At 41.7% G+C, this 15,721-nt stretch overlaps 3 protein-coding genes across 6 annotated transcripts; 2 read left to right on the forward strand and 1 right to left on the reverse strand.

The window, feature by feature from the left end:
- Positions 1-419: 419 nt before the first annotated feature.
- On the forward strand, positions 420-4,267 carry zte38 (zebrafish testis-expressed 38). 2 transcript variants are annotated; one of them, XM_047589224.1, is made up of 12 exons: positions 420-724; positions 909-1,053; positions 1,290-1,353; positions 1,502-1,538; positions 1,647-1,667; positions 2,490-2,516; positions 2,607-2,674; positions 2,762-2,910; positions 2,994-3,211; positions 3,393-3,441; positions 3,525-3,565; positions 3,702-4,267. In XM_047589224.1, exons 1-12 carry the CDS (start codon positions 674-676, stop codon positions 3,747-3,749), a joined length of 918 nt encoding a protein of 305 aa, XP_047445180.1. In that variant the 5' UTR covers positions 420-673; the 3' UTR covers positions 3,750-4,267. The 2 variants fall into 2 exon arrangements, with proteins under 2 accessions (XP_047445180.1, XP_047445181.1); XM_047589225.1 differs by having other exon boundaries at positions 420-578.
- aldh9a1b (aldehyde dehydrogenase 9 family, member A1b) lies at positions 3,792-9,485 on the reverse strand. 2 transcript variants are annotated; one of them, XM_047589222.1, is made up of 12 exons: positions 9,314-9,485; positions 8,963-9,162; positions 8,172-8,317; positions 7,921-8,050; positions 7,419-7,553; positions 6,265-6,461; positions 5,828-5,968; positions 5,497-5,685; positions 5,316-5,403; positions 5,012-5,153; positions 4,810-4,922; positions 3,792-4,553 (listed from the first exon to the last, which is right to left on the reverse strand). In XM_047589222.1, exons 2-12 carry the CDS (start codon positions 9,141-9,143, stop codon positions 4,459-4,461), a joined length of 1,557 nt encoding a protein of 518 aa, XP_047445178.1. In that variant the 5' UTR covers positions 9,144-9,162; positions 9,314-9,485; the 3' UTR covers positions 3,792-4,458. The 2 variants fall into 2 exon arrangements, with proteins under 2 accessions (XP_047445178.1, XP_047445179.1); XM_047589223.1 differs by having other exon boundaries at positions 9,442-9,456.
- Positions 9,486-9,714: 229 nt separating this feature from the next.
- On the forward strand, positions 9,715-15,347 carry uck2b (uridine-cytidine kinase 2b). Of its 2 annotated transcripts, none has more exons than XM_047589226.1 (7): positions 9,715-9,870; positions 11,809-11,968; positions 12,613-12,709; positions 12,886-13,028; positions 13,213-13,310; positions 13,629-13,677; positions 14,087-15,347. In XM_047589226.1, the coding sequence occupies exons 1-7, from the start codon at positions 9,766-9,768 to the stop codon at positions 14,221-14,223; spliced, it is 789 nt and encodes a 262-aa protein (XP_047445182.1). In that variant the 5' UTR covers positions 9,715-9,765; the 3' UTR covers positions 14,224-15,347. The 2 variants fall into 2 exon arrangements, with proteins under 2 accessions (XP_047445182.1, XP_047445183.1); XM_047589227.1 differs by lacking the exon at positions 9,715-9,870 and adding an exon at positions 9,892-11,052.
- The last annotated feature ends 374 nt before the right edge of the window (positions 15,348-15,721 follow it).

A 15,721-nucleotide genomic window follows, 5' to 3' on the forward strand; every position in this document is an offset into this window, starting at 1 on the left:
AATGTGGAATGTGCCCCTCACTTCCTGTACTATGAAAAGTCAATATGCCTGGTGAGAAATGTCAAAGGTCATAAACAAAACCAAGCCAGCACCAATTACACGTGAGTTATTGCTGCTGTTACACTTAATGGACATTAATTAATAGCAAAACTGGCCACCGGCCCACATTGCTGTTCCTCTCATATATTAGACGCATATTGACACTGATAATTTGAAAAATCTAAAACCACACTTTTAAGCTGAGAAAATATTTTTAAATTATCTGTTAATTGTCTTCTGTGTGTCTTTAATGAATTAGCTACCTGTCTTTTTCAAAATAATATTAATAATAATAATAATAATAATAAAAAAAAATCGTCATTATAATTTGGACCAACGCTTCTCCAGTATAGTATCTACAGTAACCATAGTGACAGCGCGAGGCGGGAAAATCACTAAACATTTGTCTCAGTCGTGTAGGCAAATGATTTAGTAGCTAATGGTTTAATACCTCACTTGTTCATTGTCTTCTTAAACAAAGAGAGACGGGGGCTGACATAACATTAATTCAAGAAGAAGGTGCTAATCGGAATAGCACAGTAAATGAGTTTTAATATCGATATTCGTTCGCCTAGCTAGCTAGATTATTTGTTAGCGTTAACATTAGCTAACGCTCAGCAACAACAGAAGAAAAATGGCTGCTGGAAAAATGTGCATAAGGAAGAAAAAGGAGGAAACGGCTGAGGTTTGAGCTTATAACGTACTAGCTAAAGAGTGACTTATTTACTCTGCTAATTTGTGTATTAATCATTCTGTGTTAGCAGTTTATAAGCTGTGGTCAGTAGCAGCATCGTGTGGTGGCGAAGTTAAACTCAAATTCCCTTAACGTTAGACGTATTCAACAAATATATTTGTGTCGGTGTTTCAAGTGGACGGGGCTATTCCTGAACGACCTAAAAACCAAGCAAGAGTCTCTGGTCTTCATGAAGAGGATGATGGCTGTGGCCGTCTCATCCATCACTTATCTCAGAGGGATTTTCCCAGAGGATGCCTACAGATCCAGATACCTCGAAGGTGGCTATGCATATCTACTAGTCCATAAGTTTGAGAATATATGAGGATTTAATGTACAAACTGTACTTGACTGGACCTTAAAGCAACTCCTACCTATACCTTTTCATGTGTAAGTTAATTTTAAAATGGAGGATATGGCACTCTAAAATGTTTTATATTTTATATTGTAAATATCCATGCCAAAAATATTTGGGTTTGTAATATAGTTGTTTTATTTTCATATAATTTTTCTCCAGATTTGTGCATCAAACTTTTGCGTGAAAACTGCAATACTCCTGGTGCCTGCAAAGTAGTGAAATGGTAAATATAGGATTCATGTCTAAGTGATACATGGATATATGCAGTAGTTGGACACATTTCTAAATTGTAATATGACAATGATCATAATTCATTCATCAATCAATACCTTCATGACTGTTTACCTTCCTTGCACAATGGTTTTGTTCAGGATGATGGGCTGCTTTGATGCATTAGAGAAGCAGTATGTAAGTCACTACATCCTTGACTACTACATCATTAATATTTAATGTGATCTTCTTTTTTGATCAATACTTTGTTTCTGGCACTGTTGTTAAATGTCATCCTTTTAACAGCTCCAGCTTGTATACATTGGGGTAAGTAAATTAAGACAGTAGAGCAACATTTACTAAACATAATGTGTATATATATATGCATTTGTCAGCTCATCTGGTACATTTGTGAAAACAAATTCATTCTAATATAACAATCCTCCTCTAAAATTATCTTTATGAATTTTAGAGCGTTCAGTTTTTTTTATTAAATAAAGTTTTAAATAACTGAGAGAGCTGTTGATCCCAGAGGCAACTCTGGAGACTACAGGGGCCCTAGGCCAAATTTCCACACTAGACTTGGTGATGAACAACAAGGCTGGACATGTCTCTTCTAGCTGAGTTAACTAATGTTAATCATCAAAGAAAAAAACGAACAAAATAATCTGATGATAGTGGAAGTTATTTTAATGTCTCTCCACCGTAGTTCAGGCTAGCAGCATACAGTTAAATGTTTTACATTTTCATTAAACATCATTCACTGTTGCTGCAGTTTCTTTCTTTTCTCAGTTGTCTGCCTTACTTGTTGACAAGCTGTGCCACTGATCGATTCAGCTGTGTTTCATTGTGGAGGCTGTGGTGTGTAGTACTAATGAATTGTAATGTGTTAGACGGAGACCCTCATTTTAGTCAGTGGGCTAAATAACTTGTGTGTTTAATTTACTGCAATTCGACATCCTCCAAAATGATCATACAGTTGAATGATGCTGCTGCAACATAGATATGAAGAGGGATTTCATGCAGGGCTGTTACAGTAGCATGCATTTGTTTTCACTTGTGTACCTAATTAAACAGCAAGTGAGTGAAAAGGGAAGATTATTTAAAACAAACTATAAAAAATGCCAATTTATATTTGTTGGAATCTAGGTCTACACCAACCCAGATGAACCTAATGTAAGTTTTGTCTTAAAATACTAAATATTCATCACGTCATTGTGCAGTGTGATCATCATTAGTGAGTGAGTGATTATTCATATTTTCCAGTGCATTATTGAGTCCTACCAGCTCAAATTCAGATACACTAAAAAGGGACCAGAGATGGACGTGCTCAGGTTTGGATAGATCAGTGTTTGCTTATGTCGCATGGACAAGGGGCGTCTCACTGTGTTGACAGTGATGTCAAATCTATGAAATGACAGGAACAGTGACATGAAGATGCAGGTGACCCTGGAGGACACCAAGAGAGCCTCAGTGCTGCTCATCAGGAAGCTCTACCTGCTTATGCAGAACCTGGGCGCTCTCCCCAGCAATGTCTACCTCACCATGAAGCTCTACTACTACGACGACAGTGAGACCCTTACTCACCGAGAGTCACTTGACGGTTTTTGGTTTGCTGGATGAAAACATCTCACCCTGCTCTCCCTTTTAAAGTCACCCCTGCAGATTACCAACCACCAGGCTTCAAGGAGGGTGAATGTGACAGTTTGTGGTTTGAAGGCGTGGCTGTGCACTTCAAGGTGGGTGAGGTGCAGACGGCCTTCCACGGCCTGAGAGTTCGTGTGTCAGCGGAGCAGGGCCGGCTGGAGAAGCTTCAGGAAGGGAGCCACTTCAGGGAGGCTAAGCAGGTTTCTCCAGAGAGGGAAATGATGGTGGGTCTATAAATGTGACTTCTCAGAAGCTGGATTTCAATTTCATAGTTGTCACACCGACAGCAATCACAACATTTTCTTTTATAGCTGTTGTCATTTTCTCAGCCAAGACTAAATCCAAATTACTGCTGTGAAATATTTTACCCCCCAGTTTATCACATCTCTAAACACCTCTTTACAGGATCATCGTAAGACGATCAATGACGAGGAAGCTCTACCTTCTGAAGATGGTAAGTTCATGTGCTGCCACTGTTATTATCATGAAAAAGTAAATTAAACAAGAGGTTAACACTGCTGACTTTCATTTAAACAGAGTCTGCTCAGTTCAAGAAGCCAACAAGACCTCTGGCAAAGGTACAGTTGTACTAACTGTAGTGACTGTAGTAGAGTTTACAGGTTATGGATGAATAATAATTCATAACAAATTACAGCTTCTCAGGTTTTGTAATGTAAACTGAGCTTGTTGAGTCATTTTATTTGCCTCTCTTAGAGAAAAGCTTCAGCCAAAACTCTGGCGAGGAAGAAAAGAAGAATTTAGCTGATGGGACAAGTGAAGAAACACAAAAGAAATATGAATGAATTCTTTTAACGCTCTTTATGTTATATTACAGATTACTAAATGTGTTTGACAGGTTCATTTGTTAAGTCACTGTAGCGACAACGTCAGAAGCTGTTGTCATAGCTCTAATGTAAACAACATTGTACTAAATTGTACATTCATTTCATATATAAACTTTTTAAAGGTGCTTCATTCTTTTTAGTAATCGCCACATACAAAAAAAAGGAAGATGTGTATAGTTCAATAAAGTTTGATTTTAGTAACTAAGGTACGTGTGGTGCACTTAAATCGTAATGTGAAACTCATTTACACTTTAGTAACTGAAATCAGCTAAGATTCAATGAATAACCTTTACATCAATTAGTTTGGCCGAGACAATGATGCCAATTAATTTGAATGTTTCCAATGTTGCATCACCACTGTTCTACTTTGTGGCCACAGCCTCAGTTTCCCTTACATTTTGATGCAGTTTCCTTCATTTCAAAAACAAAAACAAAACAAAACAACAACCAACAAATCACTTCAAGGACGGACAAGTTGAGGTCCCTTGATCAAGGCTTGTTTCTTGTAACTGAGCAAAAACGTTTCAATGGTATTTCCTTGACTGAGGGAAGAGATGTTCGGTATAGGTCGTCTGTTTCAGTCTCAAGCTCTGTGTCAGAGCCTCAGCCTCCTCTGACTGTATGTCCTAGAACAGGCTGTCCACGTCTCCCATCTCCACAAACACAGTCTTCAGCTGGGTGTAGTGTTCAATTGTCACTTGGCCGTTCTCCCGTCCTATACCTGGTGAATATAACAGTCAGAAATTCACTTTAATGTATTGAAGTCATGTTTTTACTAGAAAAGTAGCATTTCAGTCAATATGTTTACTGTGTAAATCACAAATAACTCATAACATATATTCTAACCTGGTCTGAACAAAACTGATGACATCTGTTGCCGGGGCAACTTTGTGACTGATTAAAAATGAATGAGTGGAGCGATTTAATTGGCAGGGGACGTCTAGGGCCCGGCTAGAGAAATAGCAGCCAGACAGTACCTGACATTTTGAAGCCTCCAAAAGGCACCTCCACAGGAGTGATGTTGTAGTTGTTGATGAAACAGGAACCAGCTTTGAGGTGTTCGACCACACGATGGGCTCGACTCACATCCCTGCAGACAAACAGAAGGCAGAAGGTGTCTTCATTTACTCGTCCCTTTAAAGTAAAGTTTGCTGGTTTAAATGAGTGAGTTTTCCCAACCTGGTGAAAACTCCTGCAGCCAGACCCATAGTGGTGTCATTGGCTCTCAGGAGCACCTCCTCTTCGGTTTCAAAGGACAACACAGACATGACTGGGCCAAAGATCTCCTCCTTTACACAAGTCATGTCATCTGTGCAGTCGCCTACAGAAAGGATGAAAAACAGGAACATTGGCATGGCCTTAAAAAAACTCAAGTCACCACACTTTTGTGGTGTGCAACCAAAATGAAAATAAAAATGAAAGTAAATCTGAAGATAGAAGTTTCGTGCTGTGTGCAAGTTAGATGAAAATATGGAAGGCTTACCCAGTACACATGGAGTCATGTAGTATCCACCTTTGAGTTTGGGATCGGACGGGACAAAAGGTTCACCTCCACACAACACTTTGGCTCCCTAGTAACAGTACAGTTTACACCAAATTGAAGTGGTTGCAACTCAACTCAATATTATTAACTACTGACAAAGCAGACTTCAAACAATTCTTACCTCTTTCTTTGCTTGGTCAACAAATGACAGGACTTTATCTAGATGCGGCCGGCTGACCAGTGCTCCCATCCTGGTGCTTTCTAACATAGGGTCTCCTATTTGAATTGCTTTGGTCCTCTTCACCACCTCCTTCACAAACTCAGGCAGAATAGATCTCTGAACATAGACCCTTGTGCCATTGCTGCACACCTGTGAGACATACAAATCCCCATCACTTAATACTGCTAAAAGGGGCATTTTAAGTGTCTTAATAAATGTCCTTATGTCACAAAACGAACGTATCAGTATGTGAAGATGCTCGAACTGAGCTACTTGTGAAAAAACAACACACCTGGCCTTGAGACAGGAAGTTGGCCATGAGAGCTCCCCTCACAGCGTTCTCCAGGTCACTGTCCTGAAAGATGAGCAGGGGAGATTTCCCCCCCAGCTCCAACGTCACCGGTTTAACCCCCTTAGATGCCATCTCCATAATCTGCAGGTCAAAAGCGCATGAAAGGATATCCATCTATATCACAGCTCTGTGTCTTTACAACAAAGAGCCAGAGCACACTTACGACAGTACGGTGAAGATGTGGCTTGTTTCTAAGCTTCAGTCCAATTACTATAAACATTGTAAGGTAATAATAAAGCCATTTTTGTTGCAACCCAGCTTCAGGGCTCAGCACCACTAAATTCTAGCACTAACAGTCATAGCTATTTTATTGTATTCATTTTTAATGGCAGCTACCTGCATCTTTTCAGCAGGAATTAATTCCTTATGACACAGACCTTCTGTCCTGTGGGGACGCTCCCAGTGAAGGACACCTTAGCGACATCAGGGTGGTGACACAGTAAGCTGCCAGTCTCCTGGCCGCCCTGCACCACGTTCAACAGCCCCTCTGGAGCTCCGGCCTTTGCATAGATCTCTGCCAAGAGGACGGCTGTCACAGGGGTCACTGGTGACGGCTTAAACACCATGGAGTTACCTAGTTTGGAGAAAATACGAAAGAATAAATGATAAACGATAATTTATAAAGGATAATAAATGAGATTATACATGTGTCGAACATGCACAACCTACCAGATTATATGCACGATATAATTATCTAATCATTACAGTAATAGACAATGATAGATATTTTTGAGAAGGAATGAGTGATGAAACACCCACAAAAAACTGGGATGTTTAAATTCATTGTTGTGGTGTAGTGCCCTCTACAGGTAATGTTGCATTATTTAATGTCTAGACTGAATGTCTCTCCATGCCATTTAAATCCGACTCCAACTGCTGTTTACACTGTTTAGCCGCAACATTAAAACCACCTGCCTCACACTGTGTAGGTCTCCCTTGTGCCTCTGAAACAGTTCTGACTTATCAGGGAGTGGACACTGGCCTTTTGTGTCTTTTGGGGTCCACCTGGATGTTAATAGCGGGAGCCTTTGGCTGCTACGGGGATAGCAAGGGCCTTGGTGGATCAGGCTTGATCCAGTGCATCCAGCAGATACTTGATAAATTTGGGATCTGGGTAGTTTGGAGGCCAGGTCAACACATTTTTTTCACTTAAGCCGTTTTTGTTGTCTGGCAGGCCACATTGTCCCGGTGGGGATGGCTAAGGAGCTGGATGAGTAACAGCATTGGGGGTATACGAAACAGCCACATGAAGGCGCCAGGAGCGAAGGTTTCCTACCAAAGTATTGCACTGTAACAGGATTATCAATGCTATTCACTTAACCCGTCGGTGGTTTTAATGTTGTGGCTGATCGGTGTATACAGAATGTACGTTTATCTAGAATCACGATAAACATTGTACTCATTCAGTTTTTTTACTTCTAAACCTTACTGTTCTCTTCGTGGTTTATTCTTAAGCCACAGTTCTTAACAATTCAACTTCTGACCACATTCCACTGATTTCTTTAAAGTAGCTTTATGAAGTGAGATTTACCACAGGCCAGGGCTGGAGCGGACTTCCACGAAGCTATCATAAACGGATAGTTCCAAGCACCGATGCCGACACAGACTCCTAGGGGCTCCCTGCGAGTATAGGCAAAGGAGCCACCGGGCAACTGGATATGTTGGCCTTGACAAAGGAAAACAGAACCGTAAACAAGTAAGATAACACACTTACAATGACACTCTAATCCATGCTTCACATCATTTATTGCTGTACCGAATCTGCTATTTTACATTTTTTTACGTTTATTTCATATTTACCACGATGACTCACTCTTTTCGTCACAGGCAGCAGGCCTGCCATTACACACAATATGCTATTGTGTGTATGCAATAATTTTTTTTTCTGATTCTGATTCGGAAATAAAAGTAAAATATCAATAAATTGGATATTTTTGAATATTTCATGAAGCTGAGGCTGCCATCCTCTTATCAGTTATTTTATTTTCCACTTACGGTGTGTGTTTGAGAAAATAAGCAGAACCTGTACCAACCTGCCAGAATGCTGGCCATTCCTGCGTAGTACTCTATGCACAGTCTGGCAGAGTCCACATCCATGCGGGCCTCTGTGATGGACTTCCCATTGTTGACCACCTCCATTTCAGCGATCTCCTCTCTCCTGGCCTGTGCACGAAAATACGCGATAAATCATACTTCAAGTAGGGCACTCTTAACATGATGTACAAGGAATTCAGGTAGAAGCAACCACTTCATTTAAACCTCCCTAAAACACAGAAATATGCACCTCAACGATATGGGCGGCCTCTATCATGATCCTCGCCCTCTCCATCCCTGACAGTTTGCTCCATTGGTCAAAGGCTGACTTGGCGGACTTCACAGCCTGATTAACCTCCACGGCACCACACGAGTCCAGGTGACACAAGACTCGTCCTGCAAAGACAAGCGTGTGTTGGTCCGAACGTCCAGGTAGACAGGTTTTTTTTAGTTTTGCATCCACATGTAATGATTCCACCTGAGTCATCCTTCACTACAGAGGGAATTTCTGCTTAGTAGGAGAAGGCCCTGAAGAGGCTGTGCACTGAAATGTGTGTGGCATTTAAGCTATAGTGGAGGAAAAGTTATTTACTGTGACAACAGCAATGATCATCATACTTTAATAGTGGATTGCACAGAGGATCTGTGGTACCTCAGAAGAATTAAGATGTCTGAATTAAAAACAGAAGCTAAGCTACAAAGAGGCTTCAAAGAATCGTCTTCACTGCACAGGGTACCAGACATGCTGTAATTAACTAAGGATGTGGCCCCATTTTTTTCAGTTTTGCTCCACTAAAGCTGTTCAGGGCATCAAACTGATTGCACAGACACGCACACAGAAATCACAATATCAATATGCAGTATATGAGTTAAGTGTTTTGGTGAAAACACTATAAATGCAACCTTTGATATATTTTATTCCTAGATTATTGATGACTAGACACATTCACACAGCACTGACCGAAGTCCAGTTAGGAGACTGGGTCAATAATGGCTAACTTTATTTCAAAACACGCGACACTAAGGAAGTCTGTGGCCTACCCGTTGCAGGTTCGTAGACTCTTTCCTTGCTGCCTTCCTCCGGGCACGTCCTTCTCTTCCCGGCCCAGAAGTTCAGCGGGGCCGTGATGTCCACGGAGCCCGAGGAGACGCACCGTGCCGCCGCCGCGAGAGGAGCGACGGCCCGCCTCCGGCCCGGGAACGCAGCGAGCCTCTGGAACATGTTCAAACGTGGCCACCAGCTGTAATGTGTAAACGTAAATATGTCTGTCTGCAGCAGAAAAAACGTCCAAAGGGTTTTACCCAACTACAGCATTATGTACCAAACTGTTACACGCTACGTTTTTCTTGCTTTGACATGTTGTATTTCACTTTCACTATTGCACAACAGACCTGATTTATGAAGTTTTGCAAATATATAACTAAACAGAGGCTTCTTCACATAAAATGCGGTTATTAAAAGTACTAATGTAAATGCAACGGCTAATCTTAGGCGTGACAACCTAAAACACTATCACTACCTAAACGCTATCTTTGCTGAGGCCGGTCCAGGAAACGGAGCAAAAAAAAAAAATATCTACGACCGCACTCTGCTGTGAGTCAAAAACGTAAAAGCCTATTGGATAGCTGCGCTGCCAATCACAAAAAGCGTCCTGACAAAATGTTGTCGGGAATAAAACTAAATTAAATATCGATTACGTGAGTACGACGCCGTCCCTTTATGAAAAATAAACGAAAATAAAAAAAGTATATGGTGAAACATTATGGGTTTATGAAATGAGGGGTGGGAGGAGCTTGGTCACAATGAGGTTCCTGGACAGTCGCGCCTGCCGCACATTGCAAGCATGGCCGGGGATAATGAGGCACATCTCAGGGACCGCGGCGAGAACACCACGGTCATTAGACAACCTTTCCTCATCGGTGTCTCCGGAGGCACCGCCAGCGGCAAGGTCGGCGCCGGTTCTGGCTAATTTGGCCATTTTCGCAAAGTGTCATGTTTAGATTTTGAGTAATATCTCGGCAGATGTGCCACGGGGAGTCGGGTGCTGCTAGCTGACCGCGTGGCTTCAGCGTCATTGACTCGTCCATCATGCGTTTTAGCACTCAGCTCTGCTAGCACCGGCTTAGCATGGATAGCCGCTGCCTGTACTGCTCAGCTAGACGCGTTTGTTTAATTATGTGTTTTCTTTCTCGTGAGATATATGAAGGGAGACGTAAGTCGGTCTTAATTGTTAAGGAGGAGTCACTGCTGTTAGATTAGTTAGTTAGCCGCCTAGCCTCAATGATACATTCCATCACATGCTAACTACAACAATAGCTAATGCGAGACACCTTTTAAGGTGATTGAGCTGTTTGTAAACACAATAATGAACCGCGTTTATTCCCAACCGGGGCAGTGTATATGACAAACCCGTGCTCCCGGTATATTTAGCAATGTGGCAGTCTTTATTTAGTCTTTGTGACCCGGGATAAGCGCTGACGTTAAATAACGTTAACCTAGATGTTGGTGAATATTAGCGTAAAATCTCTGGCCCTTCTTTGTGTGTTATTTACAACCTCAGATAACCTTACTTAGATGTTTAATGATAATGTTAAATATTCCGCCGAGCGTACCTTTAACCTCTCTCAATTTAAATTAAAATAACAACAATAATAATATGGTAAAACGTGTTTCCGTTAGCTGTAACCGCAGCTGTGGTTCAGTGGGAGGAGGACACAGACGTGGCTGTTTCGAAGACGTCATCGCATTTCTTTGTTTTGAAGCGGAGGCGCGTCCTCGGCGGAAATATCCGCTAACGACAGCCTCATACAAAGTGTTTGAGACTAAATTGACGATAGTGTTAAGTTTTCGCCGCGGAACCATTTCGGTTTCATTTTTATGATGGATTCATCACATATTTAAGGGCTGACGCTCGGACCCGCGTGGAGAGTGGCCTCCCTGCCGCCTGGTTACATCTAGCTCAGCCCCTCCTCCAGACTGTGTCCCACTTAGCATCACTGTGGCTCCATGCCAGTGTTTTGCTTCCCATAAGGGGTTTGGAGGAAGCGTTCCCGGTCCTGTTCTGACGCCAGACCAGTGTTGGCTGTTAGATGTCGGCTTCTATTATTATGAATGATGCCATTTCCCAAAGGTAATGTAGTTGTAAGGGAGGGCAGATCAGATTTGTAGTTTCGAGTAGCTGCAAAGCTTGATTAAAATACACTTTCAATATTCTTTAACAGTGAAAGACAAGTTATATCCACCCTCAGATCAATAATTATTTTCAGTGCACACATGCTTATGATATATCTAGAGCGTTAGTGAGCTGTCTTTAGAATGATGGTATCTTGAAACGCAAAGCATTTCATTTACAGTAGTGTCCGATTTTGATTTAATTTTCTATTAGAAGACAAAATTAGAGTTGGTTAAAGTGTTTGTAATGTCAATTAGATGGTGCGATATAACATCTTGGCAATGTCTCTGGACTGCATCCAAGGTATACATGTTTAAACTCACGTCTGCATTCACTGTTGTATTTGCGCTGACACAACCTGCCAGCTCTCGTGCGGGGGTGTCCAAATTCATTGTGGCACAGTTTTACGGGCATAAAGGCAGCAGGGCCTCAGGCCGCTAGGGAATGCCCTGTCAGCACTGAGCATGAGATTCATTTAGTTGGAGAGGTCAGTGAGGACAAACTTGGATGACCATAGTTTCAACTCTGATTGGAAAGTTCACCTCATGCAACATTGGAAATTCCCCCACCCACATGTTCCACTGTTTCCATTTTTAACTTCAAAGACTTTGGGCTGTTAGTGCTCAGTCACTTGTTTTTACTGTCATCAAGTGATGCACTGACACAGTGTGTTTTTTTGTGTGTGTTTTTTTTTTTTTTTTTATGGTCTTGCAGTCGTCGGTATGTGAGAAGATCATGGAGCTGCTGGGGCAGAACAAGATTGATCACCACCAGCGGCAGGTGGCGATCCTCAGCCAGGACAGCTTCTACAAGGTGCTAACTCCAGAGCAGAAAGCGAAGGCGCTAAAGGGCCAGTTCAACTTTGATCACCCAGGTATGAAGATGATGAAAAAGTGCTGGAACAATTACTGTTAAATCACCTCAGCTGGCTCGGCACGCGTTTCCTACAGCATCACAGTATGAATTATATTTCAGACCGCTTTCTTTTTCTAACCAGATCTTAGTTGTGATTTTAAAACGAGATGTTTTCTATTAACTAAAAGATGTATGCAAATGGTTGCAATCATTTGTATTCAGTGACTGATACAGCTACTGTAACACATCCGAGATTAAAACGGAAGGCTCAGGTAGCAGGGACGACTGAATGTTTAAACCAGGCTCATGTTCAGCATGACTGTGTGGCTTTGCTGCCACGTTGATAGTTTTCCCAAAGTGTTTTTGGCAGAAGCATAGACTCCATTTTTGGAGGCACGCGGTAGCCCCTCTTACTCCTGCTTCCTTTCTCAGCTGATTTTAAATCCCCACCGTCAGCAAACCTTTCACGGATGCAGCTGCTATAAGGCTCAGAGAGCGAACCCAACACCTGTTAAACGAAAAGGATTCCTGGGTTACCAAACGTGCCATGCGGGGTCCCACGTGTCCACGCCGGCATACTGAGCTGGTTTTACTGGGATTAAAAGAACATGTCATCCAATTAAGGTCACGGTCGAACACTTTCCTTTTTTTTTTGCTCCTCAGATGCCTTTGACAGTGAGCTGATCATGCAGACACTCAGGCAGATCCTGGAGGGGGAGACTGTCCAGATCCCAGTTTATGACTTTGTCACTCATTCCAGGTGAGCACCTCCCTTGTTACTGCACAGGTGTTGTTTGACCAGCACCCATCATTATATGATTGCTAAACAGGTTCCTGAACCTAATAACTTTATAGGTGTAATCAGTTCAGAATCTGTGATGCGCCTGAATAAAGTCACTCACACAGAAGGAAACTTTCCTGTGTGTGTTCTTCCAGGAAAGACGAATTTGTCACGGTGTATCCGGCTGACGTGGTCCTGTTTGAGGGCATCCTCATGTTTTACTCACAGGAAATCAGAGATCTGTTCCAGATGAAGCTGTTTGTTGACACAGATCCAGACACACGGCTCTCGCGTCGAGGTGTGTAGCGACAGTTGGGTGATTTCCCACAGCTACTCTAACAATTGTCACATACGTGTACAATTTAACTGTTGATCCAAATTCACAGGCAGACTGTAAGTTTTCCACATGGAGTAGTTTTCAACAAATGGCCTTTCAAAGATGTGTTTTTAAATGGCTAGTTGTGTGCTTTTTTCCGTTTCAGTTCTGCGAGACATCAGTGAGCGCGGTAGAGAGCTGGAACAAGTCCTGGCTCAGTACATCACTTTTGTGAAACCAGCGTTTGAGGAGTTCTGCTTACCAGTAAGTGATGTTCCTAATATGTTTTTACTGGTTGCCTAGAACACGACCCCCTCACCAGGATGGACTTCATTAAAATATAAATGGGCCAAAGATTTATTAAGAGTCAGTTGTCGCTTTCAAGTCGTTTGTCCACCAGAAAATGCACTGAGAAAATGAGGGCCACAAATATGATCAACTTTAAGAGGTCCCAATTGGAAAAACCTTATATTTTGTGCTTGTGTGTTATAGATAGATTGTTGTGTTAGCGCATATTGAAGTATCACTCTGTTTGTATTGTGCTGTAATCCTCTTGACCAGTGTGTTTTTTATTTCTACTAGACAAAGAAGTATGCTGATGTGATTATTCCACGAGGAGCAGATAACCTTGGTAAGGCCTGAATGATGCTGCTACATTTGCATTCAACAGCCTTGAAATGCTCTTGTGATACAAAACCAAAAATATCCTCCTGCTGACTTCATCCCACACATGAATGATGTGCAGCAAGCGCTTAGACTTTCCAACTGCAATTGTTCAATGAATCACAGTTCTTGGTTCCTATGATTGCATTTAGGGAAATGATTTTACGGTCTGCAGGAGTCACACCATAAAAATGCTAGTTGATGTATCACACTATGACACCAAAGTTGCAGCAGTGTCAACACCATTATTAAGGCCTCAGTTTTAAGGAGGAGAAAGAATGACTGCAATAATAGAAAGATTATCTCTGCTGCCGGTGCATCTTTTTTTTTTTTTTTTTTTTTTAATAACCTTTGTAATCGTGTCTGTCTTGTTGCAGTGGCCATCAACTTGATAGTACAGCACATTCAAGACATTCTGAACGGCGGACCAACCAAGCGCCACAACGGCTGCATTAACGGCCACGCCACTCCGCGGCAGAGGCGGACCTCCGAGTCAAGCAGCCGGCCTCATTGACCTCATTGCACCTCTCTTCACGCAGCGGAGAGGGGTGTGGGGGTTGTGCTGTAAATAATGCCTGTTGGCATCACTGTATTTAAGAGAAGAGGAAAAAGAAATGCAGAAAAAATGGAAATGCCTTTTATTATTATGACTACTCTCATGATTAGTTTCTTTCATTGTAATTGTTGATTTTTTTTGTCTGGAGAGTAAAGAGAGGGGCTGTTGTTGTTGTGATGAGACCATAGGTTAAAATGGATCCCATGCATTTTCCTCCCAGATTGCTTTTTTTTTTCTTTCTTTTTTTAATGTATCCCCTGTTGCTCCGTGACGAGAATGAATAAAGAAGGGGTAACCTTATTATTTTTTATGTCTGATAAAACTTGAACTCCTGATGAAGGGGGACTCTGGTAATGTTTGGAAAGGTTTCAGGGGAGCTGGATGTGAGTGGGAGGACGAGTTGGACAAGCCAGGATTGCACTCTGTATTCATGCTGACAATCTTGGAAGTGTTTCCTATTGCTTTATGTTCGGTGTTTGAGATCCCTCGTTGTGTGTAGTGTAACACTAGAGGCCTGCATACTACACAAAGTGTCCACCACATTGTTTCTGTGTAACATCGTCAGCAGAACAAACTATTTTCAGTATCAGTTGTCACATGCAGAAAAATATGCACATCTGACGCCAAATGCTGTAAGGTTGAGCTGATGGCTGGATTAATCCAGTCTAGTGTTCTAGAAATTGTTCCACTTTTGTATTGCTTACACCCTCTTATATTTAACTCCCTATTGAAGTATATTGGTTGAAGCTTGCTTATACAGGTATTCCTGTCTTTGGTACGACGACTGATTTGTGAGCAAAGCATTGTGTAACGTTCTCACACTGTTCCCCAGTTTACCATGCATAAACACGACATTTCAAGACGACACACATACTCTCAGGTCAATCATACCAATTGGTTTGAAATGCCAGAAAAAGGGAGTGTTCAACACCACAGTAATATCCATCATCCCGCTTGTGTGGCCATTAACCACCAAGACCCACCACAATGCCTCTGTAAAGTTGCCTCAGGTTAATGTGTACAGTAAGTAAAAACACTAGTTTCCACTTTGACAAGGGTTACAATAAAAACTGTTGAATCACTTTTGTATGCCATGTGCTGTTTCGTTGTGTATAGTGCAATTGAATGAATGATTTGTACCATAAGATTTGTACTGAATGGATGTAGAGTTGGTTATAGGTTGTTGGGTGATTTGTAATTGAATAAGATCACCTGATGCTTAATTGGTCAATAAACTGGTGCAGCTGACGTGTCTGCCTCAAGTGTCTGATTACCTATGCATACAATATATTGGACACTAAACTGTCGTGCTTAAATTTGTCCAGTAGATGGCGACTTGTGTTTGTTGCTTTTTTAAATGCAAATAGCTATGGGTAAACTTGAAGTGTGTCATACATTTAAAGTCTTAGAACTATAAAAAAATATATAAAGAGGAGAAACATTTCACTTCTTTGTC

This window comes from Mugil cephalus, chromosome 7, assembly GCF_022458985.1.
Source record: "Mugil cephalus isolate CIBA_MC_2020 chromosome 7, CIBA_Mcephalus_1.1, whole genome shotgun sequence".
Taxonomy (NCBI): domain Eukaryota; kingdom Metazoa; phylum Chordata; class Actinopteri; order Mugiliformes; family Mugilidae; genus Mugil; species Mugil cephalus.